At 38.8% G+C, this 19,030-nt stretch overlaps 2 protein-coding genes across 7 annotated transcripts in view; one reads left to right on the top strand and one right to left on the bottom strand.

Annotated features, from left to right (window-relative positions):
- LOC103677770 (activating transcription factor 7 interacting protein) overlaps window positions 1-10,478 on the top strand; it is a 113,779-nt gene extending 103,301 nt beyond the window's left edge. For 5 of the 6 annotated variants that reach the window (XM_040642180.1, XM_008707018.2, XM_008707016.2 and 2 more), the window contains 3 exons: window positions 139-321; window positions 2,344-2,456; window positions 5,861-10,478. In XM_040642180.1, the coding sequence (XP_040498114.1) occupies window positions 139-321; window positions 2,344-2,456; window positions 5,861-6,280 (716 nt within the window). In that variant the 3' untranslated portion in view covers window positions 6,281-10,478. Of the gene's footprint in view, window positions 1-138; window positions 322-2,343; window positions 2,457-2,583; window positions 2,759-5,860 lie in introns of those variants that run through there. The other variant, XM_040642182.1, reaches the window with a different exon arrangement.
- A 932-nt stretch (window positions 10,479-11,410) lies between these two features.
- Window positions 11,411-19,030, bottom strand: part of PLBD1 (phospholipase B domain containing 1) — a 47,853-nt gene continuing 40,233 nt past the window's right edge. The window contains exons 7-11 of the mRNA XM_040642183.1: window positions 18,323-18,523; window positions 18,077-18,217; window positions 14,275-14,460; window positions 13,561-13,667; window positions 11,411-11,711 (exon numbers count right to left, since the gene is read on the bottom strand). Of these exons, the coding sequence (XP_040498117.1) occupies window positions 11,529-11,711; window positions 13,561-13,667; window positions 14,275-14,460; window positions 18,077-18,217; window positions 18,323-18,523 (818 nt within the window). The 3' untranslated portion in view covers window positions 11,411-11,528. The remainder of the gene's footprint in view (window positions 11,712-13,560; window positions 13,668-14,274; window positions 14,461-18,076; window positions 18,218-18,322; window positions 18,524-19,030) is intronic.

Raw genomic sequence — 19,030 nt, forward strand, 5'->3', positions numbered from 1 at the left:
TTTCGTTCAAGATTACAAAAGGAGACTGTTGTCTGTATTTCTCTCTTTATTATAGTTAGATTTTATGCAAAATTAGTTACCATTAATAACTGTTTACTTAACATAACTGCATTTTAATATTTTTCTGCTTTTCATTAGCTCCAACCACCGTGAATGTAACACATCGTCCGGTAACTCAGGTGACCACAAGACTCCCTGTACCGAGAGCTCCTGCAAACCACCAAGTGGTTTATACAACTCTCCCAGCACCACCAGCTCAGGCTCCCCTGCGAGGAACTATTATGCAGGCTCCTGCTGTTCGGCAGGTCAATCCCCAAAATAGTAAGAGAATCTTTTCTTGTGTATGGCCTCAAGTTACATGTAGTTCCTCAGCGTTTAGTGGGCTTATATTGACATTAGATTTAGCAAAAAATGCTTATAATATCATATTGAAGCTATTATTAATTTTTCTTTTTTGCTTAGGAGAGTTAACCAGAAAAATGGAACATGTGTTATTATATGATTTGTGTTCTGTGTGTTGTCTTCAATTTAATTTTATTTATGGCCTGTATTATCACAACGCTCCATTTGATAATGGTCTGCACTCTTTTAAGAGATACCTTGCCTAATTAAAGTGGAAATGATTAATTGTGGCATAGCCCAGATAATGGAAATAAAGGTTAAGGATAGTCTCCAATGAGAGATAGAGTCTTAAAGTTGTGGAAGATGGCTGAGAAATAGAAGACAGGAACATGTTAAAGGAAATCTGTTGTTTCTGCGTGCGTGTACGCACACACACACGCATGCGCACATATAATTTTATATATATATAGTATATTTAGTAGTAAAATACATCATGCAAACAGAAGTTTATATAAAAAGCATATGTAAAGTTTAAAGAAAACAAAATGAACCACCTATGAAATCTCTACCAGCCTAAGAAATAGAGCTTTATCAGTATCCTACAAGCCTACTGTATGCCTTAATTGTATCCCTCTCCTTTTTCATCAGAGGTAACCACCATCTTCACTTTCTGCTTTTCTGTATGATTTTGCCACAAATAAATATCACCAAAAATACTTAGTTTTGCAGAATTTAATAGCAAGGGCAAATCTAGCTGTTTAAAGAAACTGTCATTAATAAATGATGATTTCGAGGAGAAAATTAAACTAAGCAGTCTCTGGTTCACAATCTGGCTTCAGTTTTTCTCAAGTTTACAAGAGTGTTTTCTGGGAAATCAATCAGTAGGGTCATGAATGAGTTCTGGGAAACTGGGCTCACCATAGTCAAGGTATCTGGCAGAACTATAGTATGGGCCAGGAACGGAATATATGGCAGTAACATGGTCCGGGCAGTAAGTGACTTTAAATTGTCTGTTTGTGTTGCCCTAACATATGTCAAAATAGTTTTCTGTTCAGTGAGATGAGTATCCTCAGCTATTCAGCATGGCATTGAGAGAAAGCAAGGAACCTCATTAACACAAACCAGGGATAACTTACAGTTGAGATTTCTGTTCTAGTTGAAAAGATGAGACAGCAGAGATTTTTTTTTTAAAGATTTTTATTTATTTATTTGAGAGAGAGAGACAGAGATAGTGAGAGAGAGAGCACACGAGTAGGGAAGAGAGAAGCAGGCTCCCCAGTGAGCAGGGAGCCCGATGTGGTGCTCTATCCCAGGACCTTGGGATCATGACCTGAGCCGAAAGCAGACCCTGAGCCACGCAGGTGTCCCAAGCAGAGATATTTTTGAGGACAGCTTCAGTTTGTCTACCTTTAGAGTTGCTCCATTCTGGCGTGTTTGGCATCTACATGTGGTGTACCGCTGTGTTCTGCTGTTCTAGGGTTTTTGCTTGTAGTCCTCCTGGTAGGGATTCCATTTATTTCTCTCCTGTGCTGGATCTCCACTATTTCTTGTATCTCATATTTTCCTCTTTCTTGATTTTCTTTCTCATAATTGGTGACACACATCCTCCAAGGGCTACTTGAGAAAGTGTTTATGGAGATAGATTTATTTTGGTTGCTTGTATACAGGAAAATTTCTTCCTCCTTATGCTTATTATTTGGCTGAGTATAGACTTCTAGGTTAGAAATGTTTTTCCTTCCAAATTTAAAAAACATCACTTTGCTGGTTTCAAGTGTTTAATCAGTGTTCTACCAAATTTAGAATAGAAATCTAGGCTTTTTTGTTTGTTGGTTGTTTTTTTTTAGAGAGGGAGAGAAACTTAAGTAGGCTCCCCGATGTGGGGCTTGATCTCACAACCCCGAGACCGTGACCTGAGCCGAAATCAAGAGTCAGATGCTTAACTAACTGAACCATCCAGGTGTCCCTAGAATTCTAGTTTCATGCCTTAATTTTCTTTTGTAGGTGTCACAGTTCGAGTGCCTCAAGCAACTACATATGTTGTAAACAATGGACTAACCCTGGGATCAACAGGACCTCAGCTCACAGTGCATCACCGACCACCACAAGTGCATACTGTAAGTGTTGATGTTTGGATTTCCAAACTTTTCACCTGTAGAGCTGTCAAATATTATTGTAGTTAGCATTTATCCTTCAGCCTGGTTGTATCAAGAGAAAATGACAGGTCTTCTGTTTTTCCAACAGAAGTTTATTTAAGAAAATAGATCTTACCATTATATGAACAACGTTCTTAAGGATGTCATCATCAAGGATCACTGAGTTTGTTTGTGGTGGTGTACAGTGTTCAAGAAGAGTCCACAGCTGGGGCATGTGAAGTGAAAGAGACCATTTTTAACTCATGGTTACATTAAAAAGAGTATTTTTGAACATTAAAAAGTATTTTTAAAAGTATTTTTTCATGTTTTAGCTTTATTCTTTTCTTCAAAACCTTGTAACGGTTCTGATTGGTACATTGCCATCACTTTATTGTTTTTAATAATCCAGTGGTATTGGGAATTCATTTGTTAAGAGATGACCGAGAAGATCAAAGATTTCTCCTTAGATTTAGGCTCCAAAACAATGTCGCATTTTTCTGCGACATGATTATAACAGTGTTTGGTATGGTATACCATGTAAATGGAAATGCTGGCTTTATGAGAAGGGAGGAGATTGAGATTTTGTATCACTTTTCACCAAGCAAAGTGTCCCTTTTTAAGTATGCATAGTAATTGCTGGCATTTCTTGAGTGCTTGCTATGTGCCAGGCACTGTTAATATACTTGGTCCTCACTCAGGAATCCTTTAGGACTCTTGCTCTCCTTTTTATTCTTTATTGTAGATACGGCAGCTAATATACAGAGAGTAAGTAGCCCAGGGTCTTACCTCGTAAAAACTCAAGCATTCCAGCTTTCTAGTCTATCCACTTAACAGCTGTTATTTTTCTTATTCCACTACAATGAAAAAATTGGTGGAGCACTAACTGTATACCAGGCACTCTACTAAGTACATGTCTTATTTAATTCTCACAACCCTATGAGGATTATTATTCTCCTTTTGATAGACGAGGATACTGTGTCACAAAGATGTTAAGTGGTTACTCAGGTTACTCAGTGTCATTACCCAAGCTAATGTCAGAGCCATTTTAACACAGGTTGTCTGATCCCAGCACCTACAGTGGTTTTAGTGTTTCAGATCTGGCCCTATTAGAATATGTGGTGAATGTACCATTACTGTTGTTTGCAGCTACAAATAATCTCTTTCATTCCATATTCCTCCAAAAAATAGAGTAAAAATCTCTAATACCATAGTTTTACAAATTTGATGAACTATCAAGAGCTTTTTTTTAAAAAAACAGGAGCCCATTTGTATTGTCTTATAATAAATTGTGTATCTCACAGGAGGAACTTTTTAAAAAATTGTATTTTAATTAATGTAAAAAATGCTTTTAAATGAGAATTTGCAAATATATAAATAGAGAGTGTACTCTGATGATTCCCACTTACCCATCAATCATGACTTACCAGCATATGGCTAATCTTTTTCATATATAATGCCACCCACTTACTCTGACAACCCATGTATACACAGGGTTGTTTTGAAGCAGAATCCCTGTTGTGTTATTTTATTTGTAAAACTTGAATAAAACCCTCCATTGCAATGGCAGAAATGAAAAAACAAAACTCGGTTGACTTAGTTTCAGGATATGAGCAGATTCAGAATCCTAGAATTTTAAGAATTAGAAGGGATATAACAGCCATTAAAGCTGTTGTCAAACTCCTTAAATTCCTATACTCTAGTCAGATTCATGGCTTCAGCCATCTTCTCTTGGATCTTGCTAGCTGCATGTTTATTTAATGTTATTTACTTAGGCGACTAATCACTTAAGATAAAAAAAAAGATAATCTGAGAGAGAAAATACAGCAACATGGCCAGCATTCAAATCACTTCTGCTTCCTCAGCTTTCAATATTTTACTTAAATTTGATTTTTTTTCCTTCTAACTTTATACTCATTTTAGCTTTTTAACTGTGGATTCCACCTTTTTCCAGATATGTATATGAACTTTTTCCACTAGGCATATGAATTTAAGCGGATTTGCATTCCTTGAGATTATCCAGCATATGCTTTTTGAGGTCGAACTATGTGTACATTACTGCTACTAAGCTTTGACAGGGCATGGAGATTAAAAAGATAGCATCAGACCTTCACAGAATTCACTGTTTAGTGTATGTAAATTATCCATTTTATGAAATGCATATTCTTGTTAAATGAATTTTAGTTCTTGTTAAATGAGTTTTATTTAAGGAAATCTTATTTTTTTTTGTGATTTTCAGTCTAAAGTCAGTGAGCAAATGACATGTTTCACTTGGGGGAAAAGAGATCATTCCATATCCCTTTTTCCTGGCTCACACTTGAATCTTTTTGGAAAAAAATTACCATTAGTGTAATCTTTAATAAAACCTAGATATAGGGTGCCTGGGTGGCTTAGTCCGTTAAGTGTCTGCTTTCAGTTCAGGTCATGATCCCAGGGTCCTGGAATCAAGTCCCACATCAGGCTGCCTGCTCAGTGGGGAGTCTGCTTTACGCTCTCTCCCTCCCCCCTGCTCATGCTCTCTCTCTTTCTCTCTCAAATAAATAAATAAATAAAATCTTAAAAAAAACCCTAGCTATAATAATAATAATAATAATATCCAGTGTTAGAAACAAGTCACTTTGAATTCATATACTTAATATTCATGCTTTTTCATCATATGGCCTTACCCTACCTTTCTAAATTTCTTTTCCTATTCATATGCCTTATGTCTAAGTAAAACTTAATACTGGTTTTTGTCCATAAATCCCCTTACTTTCCTATAGCCCCATGCCCTTATTTCGTGCTTTACGTTTTGGCAGAAAGGTACACAATATTTCTTCATTTTTAAATCTTACCTTTCATAGTCCAACTTAAACGTCACCTTTTTTGTGCAGACTGACCAAGAACATAATATACATTCAGCATTAAATGTGCTTATTTATGATACGCTACTGTCCTTAGGTGGAAAAATGGCTTAAAAATGAAAGTAGAGTTGAATACTCAAATTACATACATATAGTGGACTGCCACATGATATTTAAAAATGTTACATTATTCTAAAATGAGAATCTGTAGTATAGATAATTAAAGTTAAATTATTTTGTAAGAGATAGGTAATTGTTTTAGTTTCTGTCAGAATGATTTTCCATCAGCAAAGGCTTTTCTTTCTCAAGGAAAGCGTAGTATTTTAGATGTAGAAAGTATATAGGAGTAACCTGAGCACCACTGTTTATGGCATGACTGGCCACAAATCAAAGAGAGCTAGCCAAATGTGGTACAGTAGTTGGGATTTCTTAGTATTCTTGATGTAAAATGATGACTCTCTGACGTCTAAGATGTTTTAGTTCTAGCATTCAGAAATAGTCCTTTCTGTGATCATTATTATATCAACACAACTCTTCTTTTGTTAGGAGCCCCCACGCCCTGTGCACCCAGCACCCTTACCAGAAGCCCCACAGCCACAGCGTCTGCCCCCAGAAGCTGCCAGCACATCCCTGCCTCAGAAGCCACACTTGAAGTTAGCACGAGTTCAAAGTCAAAATGGCATTGTACTGTCATGGAGTGTCTTGGAGGTAGATCGAAGCTGTGCCACTGTTGACAGCTACCATCTCTATGCTTACCATGAGGAGCCCAGTGCCACTGTGCCCTCACAGTGGAAAAAGATTGGAGAAGTAAAGGCACTTCCCTTGCCTATGGCATGCACTCTCACCCAGTTTGTATCTGGCAGCAAATACTACTTTGCAGTACGAGCCAAGGATATTTATGGACGTTTTGGACCTTTCTGTGATCCTCAGTCAACAGATGTGATCTCCTCTTCCCAGAGCAGTTAAACCTTGGAGCCTTTATCTCTTCCTCTTCCCAAGTTCCACTTTTTGGTCTTGTTTTAATCTTGTGCATGATATCCATTGTAAAATCCACATTGTGCAAGATTTCTTGGACAGGTGTGTATATACACTACATTTGTTTATAATCAGAGGTGAAATAAACAGCCCATAAAGCAAGAATCTTTTCCTGGACAATTGAAGCTTCAAGGTTTTGAAATGTAAATGTGCACCTTGCTTTAGTTTTAAGGCTGGGGAATATGTGTGGGTGTTTATGTGTGTTTTTCCCTATTTATATGTTTACTGCAGTGGAATCTCCCATTTCCATTCTCGCATTTACCTCTCTTCAAGTATAAAGTAGATCAAGGGATCCGAGGTATGGTATGTAACTGGCATGATTCTGCTTCTGAGGGATCTGTAGGTTCATAGCTAAATGACTTACACTGAAACTAAACAAAACCCAAAGAAAGAAAGAAAAAGCAAAATGGTTAAATAGTTTAAAATAGGTTAATTTGAACACAGGAAAGGATCTGTTCGTCTTTTTTCTTTTCTTGGTTGTTAATTAGGTAAAAAAGATCTGCATTGGCCCCTCTTTCCGAATCTGGCTCTTACATTTATTTTGTGCCTTAAAGATTAACTACAAAAATAAACATGACCATTTGTCCATTGTCGATCTTCTCTTTCAGCCTTTTGCCCTTCATTTCTCCTTCATCTCTACTAAATATAGTACATTCCCCTCAAGTCAATTTTAAACCAAGGCTTTTAGGTATATTCTTACCAGTGGCATCACTACATTTAACTCTAAAAATTTGACTTGCTCTTTTCTTCTAAGAACATAAGTGCTTTTATCTTTGGTCACTATTTAAATTAACTGTGTAAAATGGACCAAGAGGAGAAAGACCATATTGTGTAAGAAAATTGTCCTTCAAACATATTTTAGAATTTATGTTGTATACTGTGTTAGAGATTATGAAAGCAGTGCTAGTTCACTTTTTCACCCATACGTAGTAAAAATACAGTGAGCTAAAATATCAAAGGGAAAACTTTATTTCCTTATTATTCTCATATCATTGTTTTTCTGTTTTAACCTTTTTAACTTTGTGTTGATGGTGCCAAGTTGTGTCTGATTTACCCTCTGTCAACTTTGGATAGAATTTAAAGTATATCCTTGGGGGTTATTTTATGTAACACTTAGACAATACTTTCTGTGCGTCTCTGTTCCTGTTCAGAGTTAATCAAATTCCGTTCAGATCATGGATATTCAGTATGAGTGCCAGTTCTGCTGGTATCAGGTAGGTGTTCAAGTGTAAGTAGTTCAGGGCAGGAGAGAGAGGGTAAGTTTGGGGATGAGAGTATGGTTGGAATAGTTTGAAAGAAATTCATGGAGTTTGTGAAATAATTTTTCAAGTCATCTTCCCTCACCATATTTGAATTCATATTCCTACCTTCTCAAATTCATTTTTAATTTTTCTTGGGATTATCGGAGGGAGCTATCCCTTCTGCTAATGCTGCTTTGTTTGCAGCTTCGATGGCTTGTAATGGGAAGCATTCTAGTTGTGAAGAGACTCTCATTAGAGACTTCACCGGTCAGTATACTGTCACATTAGGTGTGAAGTTTGATTGATGCTGAAGAAAGCCTACAGATTGCCAAATGTAAGTGCTCCAGAACCTTCCTTTCACTTTCAGAAAATGAGACCACAGTGAGAATTAAAGTTTTCATGAATCCAATTTGCCAACCAACTATGTAGATGTTACTCATTCTAGGACTAATGATAAAAGAAATTGTGAATGTCATGCCAATGAAAATTTTAAAAGGGAGAAACTAATGATCTTCTAGATATGTATGAACACCTATCTATATCTGCATGTATATGTTTTTACCTGCAGTGGTTGCATTGTTGATTATGTGTTCAAGATCATTCCTGTCTACAGAATGGAAAGCCCGTGTTCAATTAAAAATGTTCTTTATTGGCCGGTTCTATGGTCATGTGATGACAATTGCTTACCTAGCCTAGAAAAGCTTCCCTTGGTTGAATGTTTTTATTTATATTCACTAGTCTTTTTTTTTTTTAAAGCTTTCATAGCATTATTATAATCAGGTGAAGAAAGCCCAGTAGAATGAAAATATTATTTTAGCCTATATTATGTGTCTTCTGTCAAAGAAAAAAATAAATTCTCAAATAGTAACCCTAAAAATACATTTACTACAGCAAAATAAAACTTTTTTTCCCAGATGGTGGAAGGAAGGTACAAAGAGAGACTGTAATTATTTGAGGAAAGTGTATATTATGAGATGTTCTCCTCGAATTAGCATGCCATGGGATTTATAGGAGGCGACAGCTCTATTGAATTTACTGAAAAGTGTTAGGCTAGAACAGTAGGCATTTATTTTGGGCAGGTTTTGTTGATGAGCTCTGACTTTCTGTTTCTTTTGTTTCTTTTGGGAAAGAGAATGAGGACTCAACTAGAAATAGCTACTGATTACAAGACTATATTGTAGCAGTTCACACTCCATGGTACCTTGTCACAAAGTATTACAAATAAGTTTGATTATCCCATTTTGGGAATGCGAGTTTGCTACAGTTTCAGCCTGACAGTACTTGTGTAAGTATTGCCTTATTGGAAATCCTGAAAGCTTCTGATATTTCAGCCTGAAATATAGGATGTTCATGTGGCATTTGAAGGTAATGGTGACGTTTGTTAATCTGTTTTGCATTTGGTCAGAGTAATTTTCACCATGTTTTAAGTGTAAGTGAGCCTCTTTTTACAATTATGTTCTTGCCAGTAAATTTACAAAGTACAAAGACAACATCTGTTGTTAACTGTTAGCTTTATGAGGTAACTATATCCCTGTTTCCCTAGACTCACTTTAAAATATGCAGAATATTGTGTACTGTTTCACACCATAGATGTTCATGAGAGAAGTGATGAGTACAGCTTTCTTCCTTGGAAAGTGAATATTTATTGGGATGCCATTTGCCTCACAGAGTGTTCCCCACTCGCCCCACCCCCATTGCTGGATAATAAATGAAAGATATATTGGGAAACATGACCGAAAGCAAGGAGCTTTGAATTTTTGGTACGTCTGTTGCAAAATTGCTTAGGCAGGCTGCACTATACAGTTCTCTTAACTGTATTGAGTAAGTGTTAACTTAGTTTTTGTCGTTTGCTCTTTTGCTTACATTTTCCAAATTATTTATGCAGCAAGGTGAATGTTAGTATTGCATGATATGCATTTATCTTGTTCCGCGAATTTTCCAGTACTGTACAAGATTAACAAAATAATGCCTGTGGTATCCTCTTCTCTTACTTTGATACACTGTGATTTTAGCACATTAGAGTACTGAAAAGACCTTTCAAGTGTTCTCCCCAACTTTCCTTCTTGGGCTATTTCAGAATCATATGACTTATTCGTATTTTAATTTCATTGTTGACCACGCATTGGCCTGTTTTATTCTAATTTCCAGAAAAACCATGCCCCAATATTGGATTGTTGGAAATAATTCTATCTAAAACGAGTGTAGGATTCTGTCTTCCTTATTATTTACTGAGTGATGCCCCTCTCCCACTTCTTAAAAAATTTTTGGACAGACAAAAAGAACAATCTCATGAAGTGTTTTTGTTAGTGTGGCAGACTTAGAACTAATTCCTAAAATGCATTCCCCTTGGGCCAGCCAGTGGGGAGGAATGATAAAACACATGTTTTGTCTTCTCTTCTTCAAATAGTTTTATCATGCTACGTAATTTTTTTTTTTTTTTTTTTTTTTTTTTTTTAATTTGTAGTCAGCTAAGTACCCATCATTTATTTTAAATGTTGGGCAGGGGGGGTTATTTTTGTTTTTTTAGTTTTGTTTGTAAATAAGGTAACTGGGCAATCAAACCTCTTTTGGGGATCCTGGCTTCATTACTTTCTCAGCCATTTCAAAATTAAATATAAAAAGAAATCCTTTGTAGGAAACTTGCATCCTGATTTTTCTTTATTGCAATTCAAAGTGTAAATAAGACAATGTAAGACCTTCCTAATGTCTAATATAAACTGGGCTATAGCAAGTTGCCCTATTTTTATTAGGTTTTGGAGGTTTTGTGGGTTTTTTTTTTTCTTTTTTAAATGTACAGTAGAGTGGTGTCTGTATAAGTGTTAACTGTAGTGGGATTTTGTCCAGCAAGCCTGAAATTTATACTTTGAAATAAACTACTGGGTTTTTAACATTCTGAGTATTCTGATTCATTCTAATTATTCTTAGCCCTTGTGTTGCTTTTGGAAGTCTCTCACCTTGTGAAGAATCATCCATTATACTGTATAATATGGTTTTTATCTAACCCACTTGGCAATACCACAGCACTCAAACCACATAAAATTCTCTAGCTTTGAAAGAGAAGTTATGTAGATTTGCTCCCAGATTAGATGTGATGCTTTTAACTAATGGGAGACCACATTAAGGTTATATTGTGTGCCTAGACTGTACCACAAAAAGACTCAGCTCATGCTTCTTAATGACCAGAAGAATCACTAACTGTATTTCTTTCTATTAGAGAGGTTCCTTTGAAAACGAAGCTCCACCACCCCCTAAGGCTTTGTCATTAGTATATCCAGCCAGGGGAAGGAGAAAAAGCATGGAGGAGTACAGGTTCTTAGGGGGCCAGGCCTGGAAGTGACACTAGTATCAGATTCCTTTGTCAAAAACCCCATCACATGGCACAGCTATCTAGGGGAACCTGGGAGCTGTGGTCCATGTGGCCAGGCATGAAAGGAGAATACAGATCTGGGTGAGCAGTTTCTGCACTACCGTCTTGTATATAAACTTGTATGCTAAAGCCAGGTATTATTTATCTTCTAGAATATTTCTGCTACAGTGTGTCACCCTGGAGTGAATGTTTGTTGTAAAAAATTACAAAATCAAGGGGCGCCTGGGTGGCACAGCGGTTAAGCGTCTGCCTTCGGCTCAGGGCGTGATCCCGGCGTTATGGAAACGAGCCCCACATCAGGCTCCTCCACTATGAGCCTGCTTCTTCCTCTCCCACTCCCCCTGCTTGTGTTCCCTCTCTCGCTGGCTGTCTCTATCTCTGTCGAATAAATAAATAAATAAATCTTAAAAAAAAAAAAACCTACAAAATCAACAGAAAATGAAAGTGACAGACTGAATTTTTATTAATATTTTATTAAGACTAATTCTGAATGGAAAAACATAGCTAAAATAGTGCCTTTGGAATCTTATTTGCAACCTTCTATTCCCTTCTATTCCCTCAACTCCCTCCTTCATTTTTTGTCACGTTTCAAAATTGGTTTCATGGTAATAAAATCAAAGTCATAGGTCTCTGGCATGCCCTTATGGAGAGTTTTGTTGAAACGGTTCCAGTGAAAAACAGGGAGACCACCTTGTACTGTGGGACCACTAATGGCATAGGCTGTGTACTCTGATGCGAGGTAGATATCTGTCACCTGGAAAGAGAAGAGATGGACATTTTAGAAAACCATTTGGAAAAAACTAGATTCCTGTTTTCCCTTGTGGGGTGTTTTTTTGTCCTCTTTTCCTAAAGTCACAATATTAGTTCCCCTTTAAAATAAAATCTTGCAAGCTTAACAACATGTACTTCCATAACCATTTGGTATTCAGATATGAATTGAGTAGAAGTTAACGTTTGGCGTTAACGTAGCCAAAGTGTGAGATCTGGAGTCAGAATGCTCATATTCAGAATTCTAGCTCCAAAACTTGTTTAAAAATAACCCCTATAGGACTCAGTTTTCTCATTTGTGAAAGGGTTTTAATAACCGTACTTCGTAGAAGAGTGGTCATGAGGCTTAATGAGAGCAAATGCTGGAGCTAATTAATCAGGGCGGTAACAAGCATTTTTAAAGTAGAAGGAACTCAATATCAAAACACGAGGTCCGTGTTTCTCAGAAGCACCTAAACACTGGATAGCAGCAGGTCTTAACCTTAGAGGAAAAAGAAGAAAATGTCTCATAACTTCTGATTTTCCACATAATCAAAATGGCTCAAGGAAAATGGTAATAAATTAAGTATACCCTTCAACAGAAACTCTTTTGATGAAAAACTGTCAGACTCCTCTCTCCAGAAGAAAGTAAAATTTGGCAGTGGAAGGTTGGCTTGGATTCTCTCAGGCAAGGAAGCAGAGGTAATTCTCTGTGTATTTGGGAATGGCTGTAACACTTCTTGCACACTTTACTGAATGTTTGCAAATACCATTAACAAGAAATAAACATTCACTGGGCTTTCATGTGTGTCAGGTTCTCTACATCCACTAAATTTTACTTTACACAACATATTGGGGGTCATTAAAGCTGGAGCTTTGGTATCATCATATAGCTAAAAAATAGCTTGAGTAGGAACTAGACTATTCTAAAGCATCTTCTGTTTAGGCATTAGGCTGACAGAAAAAATTATGTGTAGGGAGATGAGCATTCTTAACAGTTAACTCCACTTCTAACAGACTTTCTTCAGAATTTAGGACTGAGAGTGCAAACAAAAAGACATGCCTAAACCAGGAGTGCAAAAGAATGTGGCAGAATGATTCTTTTCCACCAACCACATGGCTAACTTGCACCCTCAGGCCACCCCAAATCCAGTAGCATGGCCACTCTTTGAGGAAAAAAGACCCTGATCTGTAGTGTTCGCAGATTTACGTGGTGTAAAGACTCCTTCATGGCTGATTTCAAGCTGTCCACATGATGTGAACTGACTTTAACAATTGGTTCCCACAAGCCCTTAGGAGCTGGCTTCAGCCCACTGCTGCAAATAAGTAATACCTATTTATTACCTATAATAAGAGATGCATTACAGCACTTAATAATTCTACCATGGTGAAAACTCTTCAGTGCTTGTCCAATAAACTTGTTCCTTAAGCTAAATTCAGTTCCTGTTTAATGTGAAATCACACTGCTCCCAATAATAGGTTCTTTGGACTGTGGGCTAGTCTGGTAAAACTTAAGACATCAACATCATCACCATCATCACGATGGTGTACGTTTATAAATAACACAACATCGATACTAAATATTTATTCTTCACTACAATCCCATAAGGCAAGTGCTGTTATGTCTGACTGACAGATAAGGAAACAAACACTCCAAGATGATGGAATTTACTATTAAGCGGCAGAGCAGGGCATTAAAGTTCGGCAATGAGACCTACCGCCAGAATCTGCGAAAGCTGATTGAATTTAAGGTCAGAGACAATATTGTGCTTTATGCGCAAAAATCTCCGCAGCTTTGCCTTTGAACAGGCCTAGATGCAGGTGAAAATTAAATTCAAAAGCCAACTGCATGTTACCTTCGTGTCATAGCAACCTCCAGGACTTGGGTTAAGTGAGTTCAGGTCTTCACGACAGCAGATGGTATTGCAGGGATCGCCCTTACTGTAAGGGTCCTTCTTATAATCTAGGAGGAAACAGTGATGGGGAAGACGGTGAGCACTGGCTGTTCTGATATACACCTGCCCACAGGAAGCTTTCTGGACTTGTTCAAGTCTAGATAATCAGACAGTCCCACCCCCAGTGGCCTCATTGGCCCAGCAGCTCTCCAGAACCTTGCACAGTGAAGAGTGGATGGAAGAGTGAATAAAGGATAAATGTGCGTCACTGTTTTCCAACAAAATAGATACAAATTTGATACTATTCATCAAAAATAAGTATTTATGAATAATTTTTGTTGTATTAGCTGCTTCTGTCCTTGGAAGAAAACCAATGTTTGGGTTGAGGGCGAGGGATAAAAAGAAAGTACTCTGTATGGGTTATTTCTTCTGTGTTTCACATATTATTTTTTTCAGTGAAAAAAATCTGTAGCATCTTCTTCCCTGTCATTTTATAAAAGAGGACAAAATTCTGTTGAGTATAAAATATGTATAGTATTGATTGAATACTAAATACTTAATTCAACAACTTCTTATAATTCCTTGTAGTACAGAGGTGGATTCTTTACGTGAGAAAACTTACATGGATAAGAAAAGGAATTTTGAGGGATGATTCTTGAGAAATGTGTTACGTACTGTTGTATCGCATGATATATTTCATGGATGCCATATCAGTCACGTGCCCTTGGTCACGCCGGAAGATTTTGGCTCGTGAAGCCATATCATAGGAGAACTCCAAACCCAGCTTCTGAACTAACATTGGATAGCCACTCCATCTGTAGATTTTTTCATGGAAAGGAATGTTGTAGGAGGGCCAGTATCCTGATTTGGGATGGAAAGGAAGGAAGGTGAGATTGACAGGGAGACAGAAAAGAGAGATGGAACAAAAGCATGTTATTAGCGATAGCTTCTTTTGGAAATCGGCACAGGTGTGTGACTGCAAAATGATACTATAAAGAAAATAAACCTTTGAATGTGAACACTGGCCTTCAAACCGATCCTTTTAAATTTACAGAATCAGTATACATCTAGATGGTTCCATCAGGGAAAGAAGAGCATCAGAATTCTTTGGTTTTCACCCAAAATTCTTAAAGCAATCTATTAACCAGAAAATAACCTTATGATTTGGATAACAAAGTGTAACACGGAGCGGTCTGGGGAGCTGGTTTTAAGTGCCCCTGGTTCCTGAAATGCCAAGAGACAGTTTCACAGCGTGGCCCTAACAGTGTGGCCAGGTGCCAATCACGGGACAGTGGAAGAACACGGTACCTAGAGTTCAGAAAACCTGAAGTCTAGGCTCAGGGCTGAATCACCAGGTCTTAGGCAGTTAACCTTTATTTGCTCTTTTTAACAGGGAGAGGGAAGGGGAGAATCCATAATTTGAGGAGATTGGAGATGATCTTTAAGGTTCCAGCAGGCTTTAACTTCTTCGTAAGCATTCCTTAAGGCTTAGCTTCATCCCAAGCTCCATAGCGTGCCAAGGCCATAGAGTGCATTCGTCACTAAGCATCAGACACGTGACACAGCTCCAGTACCATCGATATTTCAGGAACAGCCCCGATTCCAGTGGCTTGGCTATTGTCTGTAGGACAGTTAGTCAACATGGACTCCTCCACCATTCAGGGTTGACTTCCCACCCCCATATTGTCTTGGCCTTTGTCTGCCTTTCTCCCTTTTTAATGCTTTATAGGATCCCGTACTCAGGGGTGAGGTTACAGAGATTTAAAAACATGACAAGAAAAAGACCAGCATCAGGAAGAACTGAGATAAAGACAACACTGAAATGACAGGCTAAAATCACGTTCGTTACTACAGTATAGCTAGGTTATACACAGACTTAGGGGTTAGACTGCCTGGATCTGAAGCCCTGGTTCTGCCATCATTGGGTATGTGACCTTAGACAAATTATTCAACTTCCCTGGGCTTCAGTTCCTTCATCTATAAAATGTGAACAATGCAAGTACTTACCTTCCGAGGAGGATGATGAGCATGAAATGAGTTCAAACAGATGGACTGCTTACAATAGCATCTAATACTTGGTAAGCATTAGATGAATATGAACTATTATAATTATTATACTTCTCTTTATGTGAATGCAGCTCCAATGAAATCAAAATGGCTGCTTTACACTTCACATTTTCATAAAGCTTCATGACTTACAAAAACATTTAAAACAGATAATCTTGTATAATCTCACAACAACCTAAAGATGTATATAAGCATTCCCATCCCTCCTTATAAGAAAGAGATAAGGGTTCAGAGATGCCCAATACCTCCCTTCTGACCAAGGACTTCCAGCAATATACCATAGCCGCTTCCAAATTCTAGGAGATCTGTGGAACTTTCTGTCTTTTATTATAATGGCTATATGATATCACGTAAGTGTTTGGGCAAATCACATGTTTCTGAGCCTTTCTTTCTTTACAGTAAAATGGTAACGATGCTACTTATCTGGAAGTGTACTAATGAAGATCAAACAAGAGAACGGAAGTAGAAGGCCCCACTATACTCTACTATATACTACTAGTATAGAGCAGACAATGAATTCGACACTCTGTTCTTCCCACCGCCGGCAAAACAGCTACAGACAGATGAGCGTCAGATATTTTTTAGTCTCAGGGTAGCTTTCTTCGTGGGATCTAGGAACGAGATGGCAAAGAACCGGCCTGCCATTCTATAATCAGCAGCAGTCCAAGAAAAGGCCTTGCATCATCTGTGCCCTTTAACACACATCTCCCCCTCGAGGCTGCCCATTTTATCAGGCCCTTACGAGCTGGAAGGGCCAGCCTTCAGGGTCAGACTGCTGACTTCCCAGTTTTGAATTGCCACCCTAACCAGTGACCGCCAATGATTTAACGTCTCTCTTGACCTGGTGGTATCTGATCTTTCGGCAACTGAAGTCTCCACCTTCACTAACTGTTTTCTGAGTATTACGAGCATTTGGTTGGTGTCACCATAGTATGTCTGGGACCTGGGAGCGGACCGGGCCTAATTCCCGGGGTCCATATCTTCCCTTGGTTCCCTTCCTGCTCATCTATCAGCTGATCTATTGCAACGGCTTCCTAATTAGTCTCCCCCCTTCTCTCTGACTTCCAGGCTAGTCTCCCTTTTCGAAAACTCCCATTTTCTAAACTGTTTGGCAGGTTATAGAGGCTGATGTTTTTCCCTCACCACCACCATCCACTTCACAGCCCTTCCTCTAGCTATCTCGAGCTAACAGGCTCTCAATCACACCACGGTTTTCAGGCCTCCCTTTGTTAGACCTTGTCCCGTTGTCAAATCGCTGAGCTCTTTTCTGACCTTTAACCGTCACTCAGACATCATCTTCACTCTCATTTATTCAACTAATATGCACATTTGTTGTGTGGGCCACACACCGTGCGATGCAAGATAAGGGTGCTTGCTTTGTTTCAGCAATGTGCTCAAGAACTTACAAGAATTATCGCAATTCGTTCTCATGACAACTTGCTGAAATTACAAAGGTCCGCACTCCCACATCCCAAACCCTTGGAGGCCAGATAATTCAGAACTCAGGGTTTGCAGATTTTAGGACAGGAACAGGGTGTGCATGTTACATACGGCGTTGCGGTCTCTGTGGGCCACACCTCATAATCAGAGGCATTGGAACTTCTGTAGCCTTCTGTGTAGTCTCCCCGGAGGAGAGGAAATAAAGACTAAATCGTTCAAGTCTGCCAAACTACCAGAGGGGTCGTTTTTGCTACCGAAATGAGGTCAGGTCAGGTCATATTTTGCTACTAAGTTTGCTAGGAAAAAAACAAAAAAAAATTTTGAAATGGACAAAGTGAGGCTTGGAGAGAGTGGATCATTTGCCCGAGGTTTTGAGGAGCAGAGATTCAAATCAAGGCGGTGTCACTCTAAAACCCACGCTTCAAACGTTGGGGCTCTGGTCTTGCCCTCCAGACCCGCCTTCTCTGATCCTCCCACTGACCGCGGGCCCCCCCCACCCCGGGCTTGGTGCCGCGGACGTTACGACCGCTCTTTCCTTCTGGGTTCTAATGGCTGTTCACGTGCCTCACTTCTGAGTTTCTAAAGGTCGGAGATTTGTACCTGCAGCCATGCTTTTCCAGTCCCTGGGCCAGGGAAGCACTTCGGTAAGTATTTGCTGAATTTGACTAAAGGCTTTACCCAGGAACCCAGGAGAGAAGGTAATATTAGGGCTATGAGAAGTCCTAAGACTATAAATGCCTGGCTTTGTCCCAAACTATACAATGTCATGTAAGAGTTTGAGGGGCAGTTTTACATGTCGTGCTGAAGCTGGTAGTTCTTTCCCAGCGTAACTAGCAATGGCTTCCCCATCCTTTCTTCCCCACCATACGCCCTCCCCATCGTACGGTCCCATCCCACACACTCCCCACCACATACGCATGCACACCCACAGACTCATCAGACTTCCAGACCTCTGGTGTAAAGACAGTACCTTTCCGTAGAATCTCCGTTTGGTCGGAATATTCTACATAGGTAGGAATTTGCTCCACAACGTACAGAGTGCCTGTGTCAAGGCTGTGCTTCGGCTTTACCTTCTTCAGGTCCAGGACCATGTACTGATTGTTGTAGGTGCCTGGAATATTGGGAGACACGAAGTAGGGTATGGGTACGGCTCTACTGGTTAACTCGAAATCTAGACCTACGTACCTGCCTAAAAGCTCTTCTGCTGGCCACTTACCAGAGTTGAAGTTTGAGAAGATCTCCGCCCACTGCCTGCCATCATTTGCCATCATATTGGCCACACGGACTCTTTGCCATGCGAGGAGAGACTGGGGTACCACGAGCTTGAGTAGGGTCTTATTATACACGCTGTTTGTGGTCTGTAGCAATATCAAACCACTGCTAAGAATGTAAAAGTCGTCCAGAGACTCCAAAAACCCTACAGGAGAGACAAATATACAAATCAGCATACATATAGCTGGTATATCCGACCAACATTATCAGTATAGAGCTTTGTAGACACAACGCATTTTGCAGACAGTATCCGTTATTATGATCCTTGGTCTGCAGTAGCCTCTCTTGGTTTGGGCTCAGCTCTGCGGTGGTTACTTAACAGCTGCTTATAAAAAGGGGCCAGTGGACCTCTGATCCTAGATTCTTTATTGATATTTTTGATTTTATAATTTAGACGATAAAAATATATTACATCAGGACTATACCATTTTTCCAAAATGATAAACAGAAATAGATCCCCACTAACTAGGATTTTGCAGGAGAACTTATATTTAGGGAGGGGTATTAACAGGGTTCATTGTTGGATAATAAGATTATGGATGTCTTCTTTCTTCTCTTTCTACTTTTCTGTATTTTCCAAATTTTACATAATGAGTCTACAGTGATTTTTAGAAAGAGGAAAACCATCTACACTTATAAGTAAACATGGTTT

Source organism: Ursus maritimus, unplaced genomic scaffold (assembly GCF_017311325.1).
Source record: "Ursus maritimus isolate PB19 unplaced genomic scaffold, ASM1731132v1 scaffold_26, whole genome shotgun sequence".
NCBI lineage: Eukaryota > Metazoa > Chordata > Mammalia > Carnivora > Ursidae > Ursus > Ursus maritimus.